At 44.7% G+C, this 18,777-nt stretch overlaps 1 protein-coding gene across 1 annotated transcript in view; it reads left to right on the top strand.

Annotated features, from left to right (window-relative positions):
- EGFL8 (EGF like domain multiple 8) overlaps positions 1-18,777 on the top strand; it is a 45,412-nt gene that overhangs the window by 3,831 nt on the left and 22,804 nt on the right. Inside the window, exons 3-6 of the mRNA XM_088446561.1 lie at positions 3,410-3,538; positions 5,837-5,949; positions 7,179-7,274; positions 15,331-15,492. Coding sequence (XP_088302687.1) covers positions 3,410-3,538; positions 5,837-5,949; positions 7,179-7,274; positions 15,331-15,492 — 500 coding nt within the window. The remainder of the gene's footprint in view (positions 1-3,409; positions 3,539-5,836; positions 5,950-7,178; positions 7,275-15,330; positions 15,493-18,777) is intronic.

Below are 18,777 nucleotides of genomic sequence, written 5' to 3'. Positions count from 1 at the left end.
ATCTCTCTATCTATCTCATATCTATCTATCTATCTATCTCATATCTCTCTATCTATCTCATATCTATATATCTCATATCTATCTATCTATCTATCTCATATATCTCTATCTATCTCATATATATCTATCTCATATCTATCTATCTATCCCATGTCTATCTATCTATCTATCTCATGTCTGTCTGTCTATCTATGTATCTATCTCATATCTCTCTATCTATCTACCTCATATCTATATATCTCATATCTATCTATCTATCTATCTAATATCTCTCTATCTATCTCATATCTATCTATCTCATATCTCTCTATCTATCTCATATATATCTATCTCCTATCTATCTATCTATCTATCTCATATCTATATATCTCATATCTATCTATCTATCTCATATCTATCTATCTATCTATCCCATGTCTATCTATCTATCTATCTCATGTCTATCTATCTATCCCATGTCTATCTGTCTATCTATCTATCTATCTATCTATCCCATGTCTATCTATCTATCTATCCCATGTCTATCCTATCTATCTATCTATCTATCTATCTCATATCTCTCTATCTATCGATCTATCTCATATCTCTCTATCTCATATCTCTCTATCTATCTATCTCATATCTATATATCTATCTATCTCATATCTATCTATCTATCTATGTATCTATCTATCTCATATCTCTCTATCTCATATCTATCTATCTATCTATCTCATATCTATCTATCTATCCCATATCTATCTATCTATATCTATCTCATATCTATCTATCTATCTCATATATCTCTATCTATCTATCTATCTCATATATATCTATCTATCTATCTCATGTCTATCTAACTATCTATCCCATGTCTATCTATCTATCTATCCCATGTCTATCTATCTATATCATATCTCTCTATCTATCTCATATCTCTCTATCTATCTATCTCACATTTCTCTATCTATCTATCTCATATCTATCTATCTATCTATCGCATATCTCTCTATCTATCTCATATCTATCTATCTATCTCATATCTCTCTATCTATCTATCTCATATATATCTATCTCATATCTCTCTATCTCATATCTATCTAATATCTATCTATCTATCTATATCTATCTCATATCTATCTATCTATCTAAGGTCTATCTATCCCATGTCTATCTATCTATCTATCTATCCCATGTCTGTCTGTCTGTCTATCTATCTATCCCATGTCTATCTATCTATCTATCTATCCCATGTCTGTCTATCTATCTATCCCATGTCTATCTATCTATCTATCTATCTATCTCATATCTATCTATCTCATATCTCTCTATCTATCTATCTCATATCTATCTATCTATCTCATATCTATCTATCTATCCCATGTCAATCTATCTATCTATCTATCTATCTATCCCATGTCTACCTACCTATCTATCCCATGTCTATCTATCTATCTCTAAATCTAGACGCCTGTCATTTTCAAGACGCCGGTAGACCGGCGCCCAGCATCCCGATCGAAGGGATGCCGGGCACCGCAAGCGGATAGCCGCGGGGGGAGGGTTAGGGTAAGGGCACCCGGAGGGGACTTAGGGTTAGGCACCCTCCCCGGGAGGGTTAGGCTAGGGGAAGGGGGGTTAGGGTTAGGCAACCCCCGGGGGGGAGGTTAGGGTTAGGCACCCCCCTGGGGACTTAGGTTTAGGCAGCGGGGAAGGGGGTGGTTAGGCACTTAGAAGGGGGATTAAGGTTAGGCACAGGGTGGGAGGTTAGGCACCCCTAAGGAGAGTTAGGGTTAGGTTAGTTTGTACTTACCTAGGGACGATCGGGATTTCCAGCGCTGTCGGCTGCCGCTGCCGGGATCTCTGCATCTGTCGGACTGACGCTGCCGGGAATCAAACTTCCGGCCATGCGTTAGCCGGTATTTCATACCGATTCCTGTGTATCTATCTATCTATCTCATAGTTATCTATCTATATATGTATCCCATGTCTATCTATCTATCTATCTATCTCATAGTTATCTATCTATCTATATATGTATCCCATGTCTGTCTATCTATCTATCTATCTATCTATCTATCTCATAGTTATCTATCTATATATGTATCCCATGTCTATCTATCTATCTATCTATCTATCTATCTATCTATCTATCTATCTATCTATCTACACTTAGTGGCCACTTAATTAGGTACAGCTATACACTGTACATATGTTCATTAATGAAAATACTTTGTCAGCCAAACATGTGGCAACAATTTAGTGTGTGAAAAGATGCAGATATGGTCAGTAGGTTTAGTTGTTGCTTAGACCAAGCGCCAGAGGAAGATATTTGAACCAAATAACTTGGACAGTGGAATGATTGTTGGTGGCAGATGAGGTGGTTGGAGTTTCTCAGGAACTGCTCATCTCCAGGGATTTTCACATGTACAGACTCTAGAACACCTGTCCAACCGTAATGCAGGTGTCTTAAGGTGAGCTCAGGGAGGACAGAAACCTCCCGGGGAGCAGAAGGGCATTTAGAAAAGTCATTTAGAAAAATGGTGCACAAAAAAATCCAATGAGTGGCAGTTCTGTGGGAGAATTAATGATAGGGTCAAAGGAGAATGGTTAGACTGGTTCAAGGTGACAGTAACTCAGATTATTATATCAGCACTATACACAAGAGCTTCTTGGAATGCACAGCATGTTGAACCTTGAAGTGGATGGGCTACAGCAGCAGAAGACCACAGCGGGTTCCACTCCAGTCATCTCAGAACTGGAAACTGAGGATACAGTGGGCAGACACTCACCAAACTGGACAGCTGACGATTGGGAAAACCTGACATGCTCTGATGGATCTAGATTCCTGCAGCAAAATGCAGATTGCAGAGACAGACTTTGGTGTAAAACAAAAGAATCCATGGATCCATATTACTCTCATATGTCTACGGATCAGGCTGGTAGTATAACGGCGTGGGGAATGTTTTCTTGGCACACATTAAGCCCCTTAAAACCTATTGTGCAAGATGAAAATGCCACATCATAGTATTTTTGCTGACCATGTGCCCAGTCTGGACATCTTCTAATGGCTACTTCCAGCAGGATAACGCGCCATGTCACACAGCACACGTGTTCTCAGCCAGGAATGTGACAATGAGCTCAGGGTACTCCAAAGGCTGCAGTGTCACAGATCTCAGTACAGTGGAGCAGCTTTGGGATGCGGTAGGGGATTTGCAGCAGGGATGTGTAGCTGAGAAATCTGCGTGATGTTATCCTGTCACCATGGGCCAGAATCTCTAAGGAATGTGTCCAGCACCTCACTGTATCCATGCCACAAAGAATTCAGGATGTACTGGGGGCAGAGAGAGCTCAGACCCAGCACTAGAATCACTGAGTGTACACAGTATGGAAGTGTCTATAGTTAAGCTGAAGCTGTCGTCCTTGTTTCCAGCTCATTCGCTGGAGTTTGTTCAAGACAAGTGGACAAGATTCCGGTTATATACAACGAGACCTTCATCCAGCCGTTATACCAGCCCTATCTCACAATGTGCCGGGGCCAGCGGACCTGCAGCACCTACAGGTAAGAGGGGTCATATATGAGGGGTGACAGACGGGCCTGTATTTGGTGGGGGTCACTTACAGGACTCTCTGACACTCTACTACTTACCACCTGCATCTGCTGGGCTCTCCCTGATCAGGAGTAAAAGAGTCACCCTGTGTTTTGTTTTATTATAGTAAATTACATGTACAGCTGGAATTGGTTAGAATATATATTATTATTCTAATTATTATTAATGTTTCTAAAGTGTTAGAAGGGAGCAAAAAAATCACTAAGCTCACAATGTGATTGGACACTAGGGGGTAAAGTTACTAAAGTGAGAGTTTTTAGAAGTGAGTTGTAGAAGAGATGTTGCCCATAGCAACCAATCAGATTCTACTTAACATTTAACTAGCACCCTCTAGAAAATAGCTAGAATCTGATTGGTTGCTATGGGCAACATCTCTTCTAAAACTCACTTCTAAAAACTCTCACTTTAGTAAATTTATGCATATCGGAATTCCATAGAGATCCATACAATTTTGATAGGCGTTCCCGGATGGTGACTGGGGATGTGGCTTTAGTCGGCGAGCCCGTCGGCTGGAGTGTCGAGAGCGTATAATGGGTGCAGGGTGTGTAGTGCCCACGTGCCCCTGTGTCCAGGGGGGCCTACCCCGCACCCATGTTTAACACTTACCTCTCCGTAGTCCCGTGTCGGTGCTGCAGGAGCAGCACAAATCACCGAGAAAACGTTAGGGTTGCCATTTTCCTAGAGATTTGCGCAGTAGAGAAGTCTCCCGGATCATGATGCGGGCGCCATGTTACTAGAGCCCTCGGCATGAGCAATAGACTCTGGCATGGTGCCAATAACTGTACCACAGCGACGAGAGGGCCCGCACATAGGACCCCTCTTCTCTAACATTGAGCAGGCACTGGTTGGGGTGAGAGGTAGGTGTCGGGGTCCCAGTAAGAAGATGCAGTAGAGGGAATAGAGTTGGGGAGGGGGTTAGTCCTGATCTGAAACACCCCAGATCCAGTCAGAATGTCGACATGTAACATGTCAACATAAGGAAATGTCAACATTACCATACTGTCGACGTATACATTATGCCTACAATGTCAGCATATAATTTTTGTGTTCAATTTAGGGTTAGAGCTAGGCTAAAATAGTGAAAAATGGTATGTCAACATTTTGACCATCGACAGGCACAATGTCAAAATTAGAAGCGTGCGGACATTTCTGTATGTTGACTTGATACGCGTGCTCCTCCTGGAGCGGCTCGGCCATGCCGGGCGTCTAGTGCCGTGTGGCACATTGACGCTGGGTGTATGAGGACACATCTGCAATCATCCCATTGTGTCAGAGGCCTATTCAGCTACCAGTATGATTTTGGAGTATGGGAGAGGGATGCAGTCAGGAAGCAGACGGTCGAAATGCCGACCGCCGGCTTCCCGACTGTCTAATCCCGGCAGGGGTCTATTGACAGGCGTCGAGATCCCGACGCCTGTCATTTTACCTACGCCGGGAGCCAGACGCCCGGCATACCGATCGAAGGTTAGCATTGTGCCGGGCACGGACAGCTGCGGGGGGAGAGGGTTAGGTTAGGGGCTCCCGGGTGGGACTTAGGGTCAGGCACCGCCCCGGGAGGGTTAGGCTAGGGGAAGGGGGGGTTAGGGTTAGGCACCCCCGGGGGGAGGTTAGGGTTAGGCACCCCCCCCTGGAGGGATAGGTTTATGCTGCGGGGAAGGGGGGGTTAGGTTTAGGCACTTAGAGGGGGGTTAGGGTTAGGCACTAGGGAGAGAGGTTAGGGTTAGGCACCCCTAAAGAAGGGTTAGGGTTGTTAGGTTAGTACTTACCTTTAGAGCAGTGGGGATCTTCACTGTTGCCGGGCTTGCGACGTCAGGATTTGAAACGCCGGACATAGGTCCGGCGGTATTTCATACCGATCCCATGGGAGAAAACTAGCGCATGTGAGGGAAAGCCACGGGTAGGACAGAACACAAACCCCACATGTACAGGGCGTGATTCAGAGCCGCACATATTTGCAATGTTCTTGGGCGCCTCGGGTTCCCTCCTGCACGAGCACCAACCCCGCATTAGTTCAACGGATTCTCACATTAGCATAAGATGGTAAAACCGGCTTCCGCTGTTGCCCGCCACTACAGCCACCATGTGTGTGACTCAAAATCAGCCCCTTTGAGCGGAGTTGTTTAACGCCCGCTGAGGTCGGTGGAGTCGCTTACCAGGAACAGCTGAGAGGGGCACATTATATTATATATTATAGCATAGGAAGAGCCGTGACCATGCCAGTGACACAAACCAATCTCCTGCTCTTTCAGGACGGTGTATTCAGTAGCCGTCCGGCAGGTGAAAAGAGAAATCCTACAGGCAAAGTCAGTCTGCTGCCCGGGGTGGAGAAAAAAGGAGCCCGATTCCGAGTCCTGCGAAGAAGGTGAGAAGGTTTGGCGGTAATAGCAGAACACGTGTGTTTGTTACTTTAAATGTCTATGTACTAAGCTTTGGAAAGTGATAAAGTGGACGGAGATAAAGTACCAACCAACCAGCTCCTGTCACTTTTCAAACACAGCCTATGACATGGCAGTTAGGAGATGCACTATGGGGTTTATTTATCCAGCAGTGAAAAATTTAGTGAAGTGGACCAGTGGAGAAGTTGCCCATGGCAACCAATCAGCTCCTACCTATTATTTTATAGACTGTACTTAATAAATGTTACTTCAAAGCTGATTGGTTGCCATGGGCAACTTCTCCACTGGTCCGCTTCACTAAGTTTTTCACTGCTTAATAAATAAACCCCTTTATCTCTATTCACTTTATCACTATTCAAGGCTTAGTACATCTCAGTTTCCATATGGGAACAGTGCACCCACCAGGGTTATTGACATGAAGGCTTGAAAGAGGATGTCTACAACCACCATAGGGAGCGTAGCTGCTCCTGGCCCCAGCCGTGAGGAGGGGTCTGTCAATGCTGGCCCACCATTCTAAGGCCCCCACTCAGGTGTTCTGGGGAAGACTGTCCATTGAAGGAGTGGCCACCTATAGCCTTAACTGATAGCACCATCACTAATTGCCATTGATGACCGGTAACCATCGCCAGAAAACCATCAATGATTTCAGCCATCGATGGACATCAGTGGTACAGGAGAGACATCTTCAGTGAAAGAGGAATTCCCACAAACAGAGCTTGTTGATAAAACATCACCACAAAACCATAAGGCTGCCGCCATTTTATGGCAAAACCTTCAACCATTGATTGTTCCAAAACACTGACAGCAAAGGTCAGCCCCAGTTCTGGGACCAGTTTAATCTTCCTAAAGAGACTCGATGCACCCTCCCAAACCCCCAACTCTGCCATTCAACCCCCGTAGACTATACATTCCCTTAAACTTAAGCATGACTTGGCACAATTATAAGTGAATGTAGTGGGAGTGAATTATACTGTGTCAGTAAAGATGCTATGTATAGTTGGTATGGGGTCTTTATTGTGTTTAAAGTGAGTAATATATTTATATGCACTATGAGATGTTCCTTTTTGTTATTTTTGTTATATTTATAAATTTCATTAGTAGGTTTTAGCATTCTATAAAGTGTTCAGAGGGTTGATAATTGCCGTTCTGTTCTCCCAGCTCTATTTATCACTGTCCCCCCTTTCTGTATACCTAGCTGTGTGCCACAAACCATGCCAGAATGGGGGGACTTGTATCAAACCCAACATGTGCCGCTGCACTCCAGGCTGGGGAGGAAGGCACTGCCACGTGGGTGAGTTATGCAGTTTTTTATCTTTCCTAATGTCTTACATACTTTTATTGCACTTTGTCGATCTCTTTTTGCTAAAAAAAACATCAGTGGACAAAAGTGCATGAGAAGAATTGCTCTGCACAAAATGTTTTTATTTATCAAAGGCAACGCAAGTCATTTGTAAATTTTGCATAAAGTTATGGTTAATGGAGGCCGTGTTTTATTAGGATCTATTACCAATTAAGCTGAGCGGAAACATCCCCCCAACCAGGGGAAGTACGGATCTCTCACAATATTTAGCCAGAACATCTCAACACGGCAACTCAGTTGGGTTAAGGTCTGGAATTGGTCATACCAAACACTCATTTTCTTTTCTTTTTCCTCCACTCAGTGATAGATTTGCTGGTGCACTTAGGATCTTTATCCATCTGCGTGATCTAGATTTAGGCCAAGTTTTAGCTGAGGGACAGATGCTGGCCTCATATTAACTTCATATGAACTAATGTTTGGGCTAATTTTCTGGGACTAAAACTCCTGGTAATAGGGGCATGTTCTCCATTAGTAAATAATGCAGAATGATTTGGACTGACTGATGAGCAGCAATAATTAGGCCTTTGCCGGGCCCCCTCTCTGGTAACCACCTGTCACTCCCGGTAACCACCTATGTCATTACCTGACTTTTAATCTTCAAACACTTTCTGAAACCCCAACTCTTTACTAAAGCCTATCATGACCCTAACAATACTATATGTGGTTAAGATCCTAATTTTCACTCTCAGTCACATGTGGAGCATGGTAGGAAACATGGGTCACCTTGAGGAAACCCACGCATACATGTGGAGAAGATACAAACTCCACTCAGAGAAAGCCCTGGTTGAAATTGAATGATGATGATGATGATGATGATGATAATGATGATAATAATATAATAATAATAATAATAATAATAATAATAAAAACAATTGCCGTGTACACAGTCGGACACACCTGCGGTTGCCTAGGCACTCCCTGTTACCTCCCCCAAACGCTGCCTACCTGTCACTCCCTTTGTGGATGACACCTCTATGCGAGCGTAATTGCAAAACAATCGCTGCGCGTGCACAGTATGGCTTACATACATGTGCAATGGCAAATAATCGCACGATCTGCGTAAACATCGGCATTGCGTACATTTCTGTATCAGGCCTTAGGGGTCTATTTACTAAGCAGTGTTAGGAAACAGAGTGAAAAGTGATAAGGTGCCAGCCAATCAGCTCCTAACTGTCATTTTTCAAACACAGCCTGTGATATGGCAGTTGGGAGCTGATTGGCTGGCACCTTATCACTTTTCACTCTGTCTCCTAACACTGCTTAGTAACTAGGGGCCTGATTCAGACCCGCTCGCAAGTGCTATGCGCTCGCAAGCGAGTCGATGGTGGCCCAGTGCGCATGCGCACGTCAGAGCCGGCTCCGTCGTGCGTATGCGCGAGACCTGGATAGCGACGGGCAAACCGTCGCTCCGGGTCTCGTACCAAAGGGGGCATGCTGTCGATGTTGAGTGACAGCACGCCCCCTGTGGTGGGTGGGCCGGGGGTGTGGCTGCCCATGGGAACGCCTACCGTCTGTGGCCGGCCCCACTGAAATCACCGAAAGCACTCTAGGGCTTGCGGCAACGAGACCCTACCACAAGGGTCTTGTCGCAAGCCCGATGGTCGCGATGGTCTTTACCATTGCGACCATCATCCTGGCTGCTCGCTATAGTTGTGGGTGGTCACCCACAGCTATGCGAGCACCCAGGAGGCCGCTCTGAAAAACAAGAAGGACAGCCCTGATTCAGAGCGAGCTCTCTGTCAGAGCGTCCGGCTCTGAATCAGGCCCTAGACCCCTTAGGCCCTAAAGACGTCCAATAAGTCTTTTGATGGAAGGACATCTACCCTTATTCAGGAGTCCAGTCTCCCACTAATTCAGTGTCTCACCCTTATCTCAGCCCTTTCCTAGCCTGTCTTGCTGCCACCTGCCCCATCTGCTGTATCTTACATACTGTATAAACCCTATGGATTCACACTACCCCTCGTCAGTAACTGTATTACAGTAGCTATCTATTTTCTGGCTTAACTAGTGAGAGTCCATTGCTTTTCTCTTAAATTAATTTGCTACTTATGCTACTTACTTACTAAGAAAACTACCTCCATGACAGCTAATATCCAACCTGCGAACAGCTTAATTATTATTCATGTTAATTACCAATTAATGACAAGTTATTACTTAACTGCTCATTTAAAGAAATGACAGGCAGTATTTCTCTTACTGTCAGGTTATCACTTAGCTGCTCATTTACTGACTAAAATGTATAATAATACTTTGCTTAATGACACCCATCTATCTGATTACCTGGTGTACTATCTCCGCCTCTCCCCTGCAATATTCCTTCTGTCATTTCTGTTCCTCACGAGAATCGTTCTCCATTCTGATTCATCCCTCACTATCCCATATCGCCCAAGTTTCGGTTGGCCCTGATCGAGACGGTATATGGCCACATCCCATAGAGCATGCCATGTTTTCTGATTATAACAAAAATAGAAAAAAATATAGCCACAGGGGCTTGGACACAACAACACTAATAAAACAGCGATTATACAGTTCTTTATATGTTGGATACTTCTTTGCTGCAGTTAAATATTGGTTGCTAACCAATGTATATACAGAAGAAAATAAATAAATAAATAACCGCGCTAAGAATGTATCAATTTGTTGTTAGATTTGTGCCGTAAAAAATTAAAAAATATGTACTAAAACATATATTGTTAGTAATAAAAACCAAAACACAGCAATGTATGGAAACAATATTCCACATAAAACAATGTGTTTCTTATTTAGTTTCACTTCTAAGAGTAATCACAATTGCAATTAAATAAAATAATACAAGATATGCAATAAAACATGTTAGTTTAATGAAGAATTTCTACTCATAAAAAGACCCAAAACCCAGCAATGGTAATAAATATAGAAACAATGTATCAACACATAAAAAAATAAAGAATATGTCTCCTATCTTGTTACAATTCTAAAGCTGGCCACACACATGGCGATCTGCACACGATCAACCGATGTGTACAATTTGTGTACGATTTCCCTTGAAACTCTCCCCGGCAGCTCTGCAAACGATCTCCACACAATTTGGTGTCCAATCTTCATACGATCTCTCCTGCATCCAGACTGTCACAGTGCATCGCGTCCTAGATTGTCATATCTGCCCTACAGCACGGCAGATCTGACGATGCGATGTGCGACCAGCGGGGACGCACATCGCATTGTGAGTGGGGACTGACGAATTACTCAGGATTTGGCCATATTTTACACGATCTGTCGTTCCAATGTGTCGGAATTGGCCAGATCGGGTAAAATATCGCTATGTGTGTGGCCAGATTAAGAATCATCACAATTCCAGTGTTAGGATCTGCAGTTTCCAGCCTGAGGCACTGCATTGATTACTGCCTGGTCTGTGTGCAGCATCAGGTGCACATTGATTGATTCTCTTGTCTGTGCACAGCCCAGGTGCACTATAATCTATCGTTAAGGGAGACTTGCTCTGATTGGGCCCTGTTCTGTTAAATTCCAGCCAGCCCTTCACTCCATGCTGGTGATAGAGCCTTTCATACTTCCGGTTTCCAGGCTCCTGCTTGTCAGTCGAGTTCCTGAATCAGTCTAGCTGTGTTTTGTGTGTGCCGTTTATTCCATCCAGATGGCTCCACCTGCATCTCGTCCACACGTGCTGCTTGTACCATCTGGGCAGCATGGAGCACTTCCTACCCAAAAAGCGTCTGTCCCCATCCGGTGGCTTGTGTCAACCTGGCGGCACCAGTCACGCTTTAGGGTTCCAGGTGCGCAATCCAGCACACCGTTGCCAGTGTCATCCCGGCGGCATTGGTAGCAACTCTGCGTTCCAGGTGCGCAACTCAGCATACCGTCGCCAGTTTCATCCCGGCGGCATTGGTAGCAACTCTGCGTTCCAGGTGCGCAACTCAGCACACCATCGCCAGTGTCATCCCGACGGCATTGGTAGCAACTCTGCATTCCAGGTGCGCAACTCAGCACACCATCGCCAGTGTCATCCCGGCGGCATTGGTAGCAACTCTGTGTTCCAGGTGAGAAAATTAGCACACCATCGCCAGTGTCATCCCAGCAGCACTGGTAGCAACTCTGAGTTCCAGGTGTGCAATTAAGCACACCGTCGCCAGTGTCATCTTGGTGGCACTGGTAGCAGCCCCACGATCTTGTTGCATACCTGACCTGAGTCTCATCAGCCCAAAGGCTGCAACATTCCTGGGGCCCCAGGTCACTATCAGCCCTCCAGGCTGCTCCAACAGCCCAAAGGCTGCTTCTCACCATCAGTCCATTGGTCACAACTATAAAGGCCACAATCAGCCTCCAAGCCTGCTCCAACAGCCCAAAGGCTGCTTCACATAACCAGTCCCTTGGCCACGACTATAAAGGCCACAACCAGCTCCTTCAGCCCACAGACTGCATCTCACCTCCAGGCCTCCAGCCACAATGAGCCACAGCTCGCCAGCACAAGGCTGCCTCCACAGCCCAAACAACTGTACCACCTCCGTAAGCCTCGTGGCCACAATTAGTCCATGCAAAATTCACCCTCAAGACTGGCACTATATCTGACCAGACTACCATCCGTTCTTAACATCCAGATCAGTGTTAAACATTCAGTGGCTGTATGTTCTGCTAAAAACGACTGTTCTTGCTAAAAAAGCAGCCACGTCTGGCTGTTAAAAATGAGATGCTTAATTTGTACTCCAGAAAGTCTCTTTAATAAAATCACAAGTGGATATGGTATCCCCACCCTCCGCCGCAGGAAACAGGGTATTAGCTCCGGGGGAGGGAAGGGGTGGCGGCAGTGGGCCGGAAAGAGAGGGGGGCATGCCACAATGCCAGGCTCCTGTGACACACGGCATGCCCCCCTTGAATCTAAACCACGCCTCCTTCGGGAGAGCACAAAGGGCGGACTGCCAGGGCTGATGTACAGCCGCAGTCCGTCCCTGCTCCTTAGGATTATAGGTCCTCGGGAGACTTTCATTCAGAGGTGCTGCAGCGCTATGTCACAAGTCTGTATGTGTGACAGCCTTTAGTAAATGGCTAGCAGTCTATCCAAGCCGTGGCGCTGTGCTGGAGGGTTCCTGTATACAGCGGCAAGCCTTGGCGCTATGCCGGGAGTCCGTATGTGTGGCAACAGGCGGGAGCAGCAAACAGTCAGACGGAGCACGGTTTACCAGCTGGTAATATATTGTCCAGTGCAAATAGTACTATTTGCACTTGATCATATATTACCAGCCGGTAAACCGCGCTCTGTCCGGCTGTTTGCTGCAATATACAGACACTATACAGACATAGGACACTGAACCCTCAACATGACCTGACCACTGTACATGATCATAGGGCCTGATTCAGAGCCGCTCGTAAGCGGCCGCTCGTTCGCTCCGAGCGATGTTCACACATCTGCGCATGCGTATGGGTTTTAGTACGCATGCGCGAACCAGTCAGTGCGGTCGAAAATTGTGTGTTCGCAAAATAGCGAATGCCTGCTAATTTGAGTGACAGGATGAGGCGTTTGTGGGTGGTAACAGGGGAAGGTGCTTGAAAACGGGGAGTGGAGATCCGAACGCAGGCGTGCCAAATGGTCAAAACGGGCATTTTAAGGGTGTGCATAATTAACAAAGCAGCGTCATCGACCACGTCACTTGGTTGTCTTTTAGCCTGAACTGCTCGCATGATTGCGGTAGGAAAATCCAAACACAAGCACTGCGAGCAGTTCAGACGCCTTTCGATGTACTCGATTAATCAAATAAATAGCGGAGATGACGTAGGATGCGAGCGGCCAGGGGGCGTATTTTCCAAAATAGTGAGCACATATTTCGTTCGCTCGTTCAGACATAGAGGCGTCAACAGACCGCAAAGAGCGAGCGCTTAATTTAAATAACCAGCCCCTTTTTCTGAACGAGCGAGCGCAAATAGAGTCCGGCTCTGAATCAGGTCCATAATTCTATATTTATTACCATTGCTGGGTTTTGGGTCTTTTTATGAATAGAAATTCATCATTAAACTGATATATGTTTTAGTTTATTGCAATTGTGATTACTCTTAGAAGTGAAACGAAATAAGAAACACATTGTTTTATGTGGTATATTGTGTCCATACATTGCTGTTCTTTGTTTTTTTACTACTAACATATGTTTTAGTACATATTTTTTTCTTTGTTACGGCACAAATCTAACATCTTGTTTTCTGATTAGTGGTAATGGCAGAATGCTCGGTCAGACCAACTGACTAATGAGCCCGCCACGCCGCACGACAACTGTTCCATGACGGTAACAGGGGGTATTTATATTTGCCACACTGCCTAGTGGGTACAATACCATCCCAATACTATGGAATACATGATGATTTTCTGTTGCATCACTACCTTTGATATAATGCACACTGAGGAGAGGGAAACTGTGGGGTAAAATGTAGGGAAATTTATGGACTCCATCACCTAGAAACCAATGTTATCTACATGGCTGTACATTATACTGTATTGCTTTCTAATTATATTATACAAATTATGACATGTATTTAGGTTATTAACATTATCTCAAGGGCCATTAGTATTAAACTACATTTAAGGGCATACTTGCCTACCCTCCCGATTTGGTCGGGAGCCTCCCGAAAATCGGGTGCCGCTCCCGACCTCCCGGGAAGGCAGGCAATTCTCCCGGCTGCCGCCCGACCCTCCTATCCCCCCCGCAATGACCCCTGCAACCCCCGCAGCGGGGGGGGGCGGTGACGCGATTCGCGTCATTTTGGCCCCGTCCCCTGCTACACAATGCCTATTTTATAGGCATTGCATAGCGGGGCCAAACTGACGCGATCACGTGACCCCGTCCCCACCACGCCTTCGAGTGATGTCACCCGCCCTGCAACTCCCCCTTGTCCCGGCCACGCCCCCCCCTGTCCTGCCGATCTGGCTGCTCCCTCCCGGTAGGAGCAGCCAGAAAGTCGGCAGGTATGTTTAAGGGGCCTATCCACTAGGCGACCTGAAAGACTGAACGTCTAGCGTTCAGACCTTCAGGTTGCTGCGGTGCCTGCACTGAACGGCGTTCACTGAACGTGATTCAGTGATGGAGCCCGACCTCCTATCTCTGAACATGCTAAACCTGATGAGCGTCGTCAGGTGGACGGGCATGTTCAGTAGATAGTCGGGGTCGGCAAGGACACAGCGTGCACGCGCATCGCTGGTCCTTGCCGGCTATCCATTACCCGACTTTGTGAACAATGCGACCAAAACCTCCTGGTTTGGTCGGATTGTTCACAAAGTCGGGTAATGGATAGGCCCCTTTAGATGCGATATGGAAATAAGGGGTATATTTACTAAAGTGCGGGTTGTTGCCCATAGCAACCAATCAGATTTTACCTATCATTTATCTAGCACCTTCTAGAACAGGGGTTCCCAACCACGGTCCTCAAGGCATACTAACAGTCCAGGTTTTGAGGATAGCCATACTGGAGCACAGGTGACTTAATTAGTACCTCAGTTATTTTGATTTAACCATCTGTGCTCAAGCCTGGATATCACCAAAACCAGGACTGTTAGTGTGCCTTGAGGACCGAAGTTGGGAATCACTGTTCTAGAAGATAATAGCTAGATTCTGGTTGCTATGGGCAACATCTCCACTTCTAAAAACCTGCACTTTTGTAAATATACCTCCAAAATCTTCTCATGCTCACAATTATAATGTATGTATATAAATGCTGAGACCATAAAATAGAGGTTACAGTGCAGGACATAGATTTCTGCATTGTAGGAGATCTAATTTGCTGGCTGATTGCAATCTATTGTAATTTTCCATGTAAGGCTCCAAGTGGCTTCTTGTCATGTTCTTCTCAGCCTTGCAGGAAGCCAGCGTGCGTAATAAAACGGTTTTCTGCCAGGATACAGAATCTCAGCAAGTTCCTGTAATATTTGCATATCGGTTTGTAATTGTTATGTATGACTCTATTAAATAAATCGGCGTTCAGTGGTCCTCAACATTCTATATTCTCTCCTTAGATATAGATGAATGCAGACGTCCCTCTCGTTACTGCCCCCAGCTGTGTGTCAATACTCGGGGCAGTTACCGATGTGAATGTAACGCAGGATACGTCCTAGGGGAAGATGGGAAATCATGCATAAAAAACAAGACACCTGTGGTTCCGGTTCAACAAGCTGAAGGTAAAAGTGTGGCATGGAAGAGAATGAACGGAAAGTATTAGTCATAACCAATGGCAAAATTATTTCAATAGCAAACTCTATGTAGCTCCTCCTTCACATGCACCCAAGATAACAAGATGGCCGCCACACGCTAGATAGAGCGTCATCATTTCCAGACACTGGTGTTCATCGGCTACAGCCTGGGAGTCCACTGTCATCATAACCAAAACCATTCAACTGGTTCCGAGCCAAACAGAGCAGCCTCTACAAAGTGGGGAGCCCGAATAGTAGCATTACAAAGCAGGTTGAACTTTTCGTTGCCAGGCAACACACGGGGGTTCAGTAAAAATTGGTTACATTGTTGTGGTCATACAATGAGACCTATTCAAAACATTTTTCGGTCTTCCAAGTCTCCATCATTTAAAAAATAACAAAAAGGAGCAAAAAATTAAACTCCTATTTCACTGTGTACAGACATAGGACACTACACCCCCAACATGACCTGACTACTGTACATGACCATAATACACATCTATTACACTATATACAGACATAGGACACAACACCACCAACATGACCTGACTACTGTACATGACCATAATACACATCTATTACATACTATACAGACATAGGACACTACACCCCCAACGGGACCTGACCACTGCACATGACCATAATACACATCTGTTACACTGTATACAGACATGGGACACTACACCCCCAACATGACCTGACCACTGTAAATGATCATAATACACATCTATTACACTGTATACAGACATAGGACACTACACCCCCAACATGTCCTGACTACTGTACATGATCATAATACACTTCTATTACACTGTATACAGACATAGGACACTACACCCCCAACATGACCTGACCACTGTACATGACCATAATACACATCTATTACACTGTATACAGACATAGGACACTACACCCCCAACATGACCTGACCACTGTACATGATCATAATACACATCTATTACACTGTATACAGTTACAGGACACTACACTCCCAACAAGACCTGACTACTGTACATGATCATAATACACCTCTATTACACTGTATACAGACATAGGACACTACATCCCCAGCATGACCTGACCACTGTACATGATCATAATACACATCTATTACACTGTATACAGACATAGGACACTACACCCCCAACATGTCCTGACTACTGTACATAATCATAATACACTTCTATTACACCGTATACAGACATAGGACACTACACCCCCAACGTGACCTGACCACTGTACATGACCATAATACACATCTATTACATACTATACAGACATAGGACACTACACCCCCAACGGGACCTGACCACTGCACATGACCATAATACACATCTATTACACTGTATACAGACATGGGACACTACACCCCCAACATGACCTGACCACTGTACATGATCATAATACACATCTATTACACTGTATACGGACATACGACACTACACCCCCAACGTGACCTGACTACTGTACATGATCATAATACACATCTGTTACACTCCATACAGACATAGGACACTACACCCCAAACATGACCTGACTACTGTACATTACCATAATATAATTCTATTACACTGTATACAGACATAGGACACTACACCCCCAACATGACCTGACCACTGTACATGACCATAATACACATCTATTACACTGTATACAGACATAGGACACTACACCCCCAACATGTCCTGACCACTGTACATGACCATAATACACATCTATTACACTTAGTACACTACACCCCCAACATGACCTGACCACTGTACATGACCATAATACACATCTATTACACTCTATACCGACATAGGACACTACACCCCCAACATGACCTGACTACTGTACATGATCATAATACACATCTGTTACACTCTATACAGACATAGGACACCACACCCCAAACATGACCTGACTACTGTACATGATCATAATACACTTATATTACACTCTATACAGACATAGGACACTACACCCCCAACATGACCTGACCACTGTACATGATCATAATACACATCTATTACACTCTATACAGACATAGGACGCTACACCCCCAACATGACCTGACTACTGTACATGATCATAATACACACCTGTTACACTCTATACAGACATAGGACACCACACCCCAAACATGACCTGACTACTGTACATGATCATAATACACTTATATTACACTCTATACAGACATAGGACACTACACCCCCAACATGACCTGACCACTGTACATGATCATAATACACATCTATTACACTCTATACAGACATAGGACACTACACCCCCAACATGACCTGACCACTGTACATGATCATAATACACATCTATTACACCATATACAGACATAGGACACTACACCCCCAACGTGACCTGACCACTGTACATGACCATAATACACATCTATTACATACTATACAGACATAGGACACTACACCCCCAACGTGACCTGACACTACACCCCCAACATGACCTGACCACTGTACATGTTCATAATACACTTCTATTACACTGTATATATACATAGGATACTACACCTTCAATATGACCTGACCACTGTACATGATCATAATACACATCTATTACACTCTATTATTACACTCTATACAGACATAGGACACTACACCCCCAACATGACCTGACTACTGTACATGATCATAACACACATCTATTACACTGTATACAGACATAGGACACTACACCCCCAACATGACCTGACTACTATACATGATCATAATACACTTCTATTACACTCTATACAGACAAAGGACACTACACCCCCAACATGACCTGACTACTGTACATGATCATAATACACTTCTATTACACTCTATACAGACATAGGACACTACACCCCCAACATGACCTGACTACTGTACATGATCATAATACACATCTATTACACTGTATACAGACATAGGACACTACACCCCCAACATGACCTGACTACTGTACATGATCATAATACACTTCTATTACGCTCTATACAGACAAAGGACACTACACCCCCAACATGACCTGACTACTGTACATGATCATAATACACTTCTATTACACTCTATACAGACATAGGACACTACACCCCCAACATGTCCAGACTACTGTACATGATCATAATACACATCTATTACACACTATACAGACATAGGACACTACACCCCCAACATGACCTGACCGCTGTACATGATCATAATACACATCTATTACATACTATACAGACATAGGACACTACACCCCCAACATGTCCTGACCACTGCACATGATCATAATACATATCTATTACACTGT

Source organism: Taudactylus pleione, unplaced genomic scaffold (assembly GCF_031769625.1).
Source record: "Taudactylus pleione unplaced genomic scaffold, aTauple2 ptg000400l, whole genome shotgun sequence".
Classification (NCBI taxonomy): domain Eukaryota; kingdom Metazoa; phylum Chordata; class Amphibia; order Anura; family Myobatrachidae; genus Taudactylus; species Taudactylus pleione.
This window is presented reverse-complemented; position numbering and strand designations above follow the sequence as displayed.